General features: G+C 35.9%; 1 protein-coding gene across 1 annotated transcript in view; it reads left to right on the top strand.

Annotated features, from left to right (window-relative positions):
• Twistnb (TWIST neighbor) overlaps window positions 1-2,864 on the top strand; it is a 12,251-nt gene that overhangs the window by 2,581 nt on the left and 6,806 nt on the right. The window contains exon 2 of the mRNA XM_004626450.2: window positions 651-792. Within this exon, the coding sequence (XP_004626507.1) occupies window positions 651-792 (142 nt within the window). The remainder of the gene's footprint in view (window positions 1-650; window positions 793-2,864) is intronic.

Raw genomic sequence — 2,864 nt, 5'->3', positions numbered from 1 at the left:
AGAAATGATATTTATAAATCAAATAGTTGTTTACTAATCCTGAATGTGAAAAACTAGTATGTTAAAGTTGGTTGGTTCTCAGCAGAATGTGTAGTTTTATGTCTTGACATTTCCATTTACTAGCAATAGTTGCAGGTTGGGATTTTTGTTTATTAATTAAATAGCAATAGTGATACTTCCTGTGATATGCTATCTAGTACAGAAGTTTGGTAATGGTGGATAATGTCAAAGTTGTCTGTATTCAGTCACACAGAAATACTTTCCTTACTTACCTCAGTTTCTCTAGCATGACTAATTCAAGTGAGGAAGAAAGGTCAGTTTATTTCAGTCAACACATTGGACGCTCCACCCCCACCCCCCCCACGGAACAGGGGTTTGAACTCAGGCCCTTGCACTTGCCAGGCAAGCACTTATTCTACTGAGCCATCTCTCTGGCCCCTGAAAGCTTTTGTTGAAGAGGAACTGCTAAAGTTGTTATAGAGGAGAACTGCTAAAGTTGTATAGACATAAAGTATGTATTTTTGAGATGCTCAAACATTTTGAACTGTGGTACTTTTTGGACTCTTAGACATCCAGTTAGTATGATAGTGGCCTAGTTTAAAAGAGGATGTGAGATATCAGGTATTATTTTCTTTTTTCTTTTTTAACAGCCTTTTAGGTGTCCCTATCGCATATGACAATATCAAAGTTGTGGGTGAACTGGGAGACATTTATGATGATCAAGGACACATTCATCTTAACATTGAAGCAGATTTTGTTGTTTTCTGCCCTGAACCAGGGCAAAAGCTTATGGTATGTATATTATTTTTCCCTACATTTCTTTGCATAATTGTAACTTAGAAAACTTGGACAATATACACACATGCAGTTATACTTTCTATACATGTGTATTTATACATGTGTAGAGAAAGAATATAGATAGAGATATTTTCTTGGATATAAATGTAGTTACTCCTTGCTTTTGGATTTCATTTATTGAGTATTTCATTTTCTATTCTTTTTCTTTGAGTCTCTGTGTGGTTACAGATGAGGTGACTTTCTTATAGAAAGCATGTTGGTATGTTGTTTAGTTGCCACATAGTGTCTTCTAACTGGAAAAGTAAGTCCCTTTGCATTCTGAGTTGCTTTTGAAGAGTATGATCTTGTTCCTGTAATTTTATTGATTTTCTTCTAGTTGTTTTGAATGTTCTTTATTTATGTCTTCCTCCTTTATATTTTTGGTTTGATAGGTTTTTTTCTATTGATAATGCTCTGTTACTTTAGTGTGAGGTTTTTTTATTTTGTGTTTGTGCTTTTGTGCGTTTTCATCTGCTTCTGAGTGTTAGGTTCACTTAAGAATCTTTTGTAAGGTTTATCTGGTTGCTGTGAATTCCTTTCATTTATACTTAAACCTGGAAATTTTTTTCTCCCTCTGAAGGATAGCCTTGTTGAGTGTGGTAATCTTGGTTGACAAGTATTTCCTTTCAGAATGTGAGGTACATTGTTCTCTTTGTGCCCAATGACCTCCTGGCCTTTAAAGGATCTACTGTTTATCTAATGAGTGTGCCGTGAAATGTGGTACCTATTTCTCGTAGAATTTTATATTAATTTTTCCTGTAATTTCAACAGTTTTAGTATGTGTTGTAAAGGGACTATTTCCAGTTGCTTCTTTGTGGGGTCCTAGAATATTCCTATTCCTGGATTTTCATGTCTTTCCAAAGACTTGGGAAGTTTTCTGCTGTTACTTCATTGAATGGTTTTCTGTGTTGTGCTAATGACTTCTAACCATAGACTTGACTGGGTTGACTCCATTAAGAGACTCCCAGATAGGTGTTTAATCATGGAGGTGCTAATCTTACTCATGGATTAATCTGCTGCTGTTCATAGCAGAATGTCTGTTAGGAAGCGGAATGCAGTTGGAAGTAGTCAGGGGAGACATGCCTTTAGAGCCCCCCCCCCCCTTCCCATGTCCTATGTCCTGTCACAACTTTTGTCTGCCATACCTTCAAACTATATTTCTGCTTCACAGCCAGAATAACCCAGATTACCATTTTCTGAGCCCTTAGAAACCTCTTTTCCTTTGAATTGAAAGTTTTAAGTGTTTCATTCAGCAGTAAGAAAACTGACCAGTCTATATCCTTTTACCTTTATTTCTTCTTCAGATGATCAGTTATGTAGATCTTTGTTTTTTTTTTTTTTATTTATTTAATGGTATGCACAAGAACTTGATTGATCTTTCTTTTCGTATATATGTTCAGTTGCTCAACATATCAGTGTGGTTATTTTGTTTTCTAGTTTCCATACTAAAGGTATGAGTAGTTTAAATATCATAAAAATACTAGAGCGTTTTGAGTTTTTCAGTGTTTCAAAAGACGTGTATTGAAACTACAGTAGTCAGTACAAACTTAGACAAGGGGTCTCTGCTGTGGCTGCTGTTTCCCAGCTCCAATGCCCTGAGTTTGCTAGGCTGTGCAGTATACTGCAGTGCATCCCTTCTCTAATGTCAGCCAACTGTGATGACAAAATATTAGCCATTTAGGCTATCCATCTATAGGGTGCTGGTTTTTGTGCAGATAGACATTATTGGGACTCTTTGTTTTTCACCTTTACTCTTACAGTGGGTAGGGGAGGTCTACTTTTGGGGCCAGTTGACAAGTACCAGTGTATTTCGTTTCTATTGCTATTCCATTGTCCTGTGTCTAAAAATCATGTAAAACACACTTTGATTTCATTGTTTTGTGATTTAGCCAGAAGGCTATCTTCAAAGTTTATATATAGAGGGTAAACTGTCTGCTCATAGGACTGCTTATATAATGCTAAATTGAGTCATTAAAGAATATATTTCTGAGCTTTAAAATAAAATCTGGATCCAGAAATATAATGTG

Source organism: Octodon degus, unplaced genomic scaffold (genome assembly GCF_000260255.1).
Source record: "Octodon degus isolate 3935 unplaced genomic scaffold, OctDeg1.0 scaffold00015, whole genome shotgun sequence".
Classification (NCBI taxonomy): Eukaryota; Metazoa; Chordata; class Mammalia; order Rodentia; family Octodontidae; genus Octodon; species Octodon degus.
The sequence above is the reverse complement of the archived record's forward strand: the minus strand, read 5'-3'. Positions and strand labels throughout refer to the sequence as shown.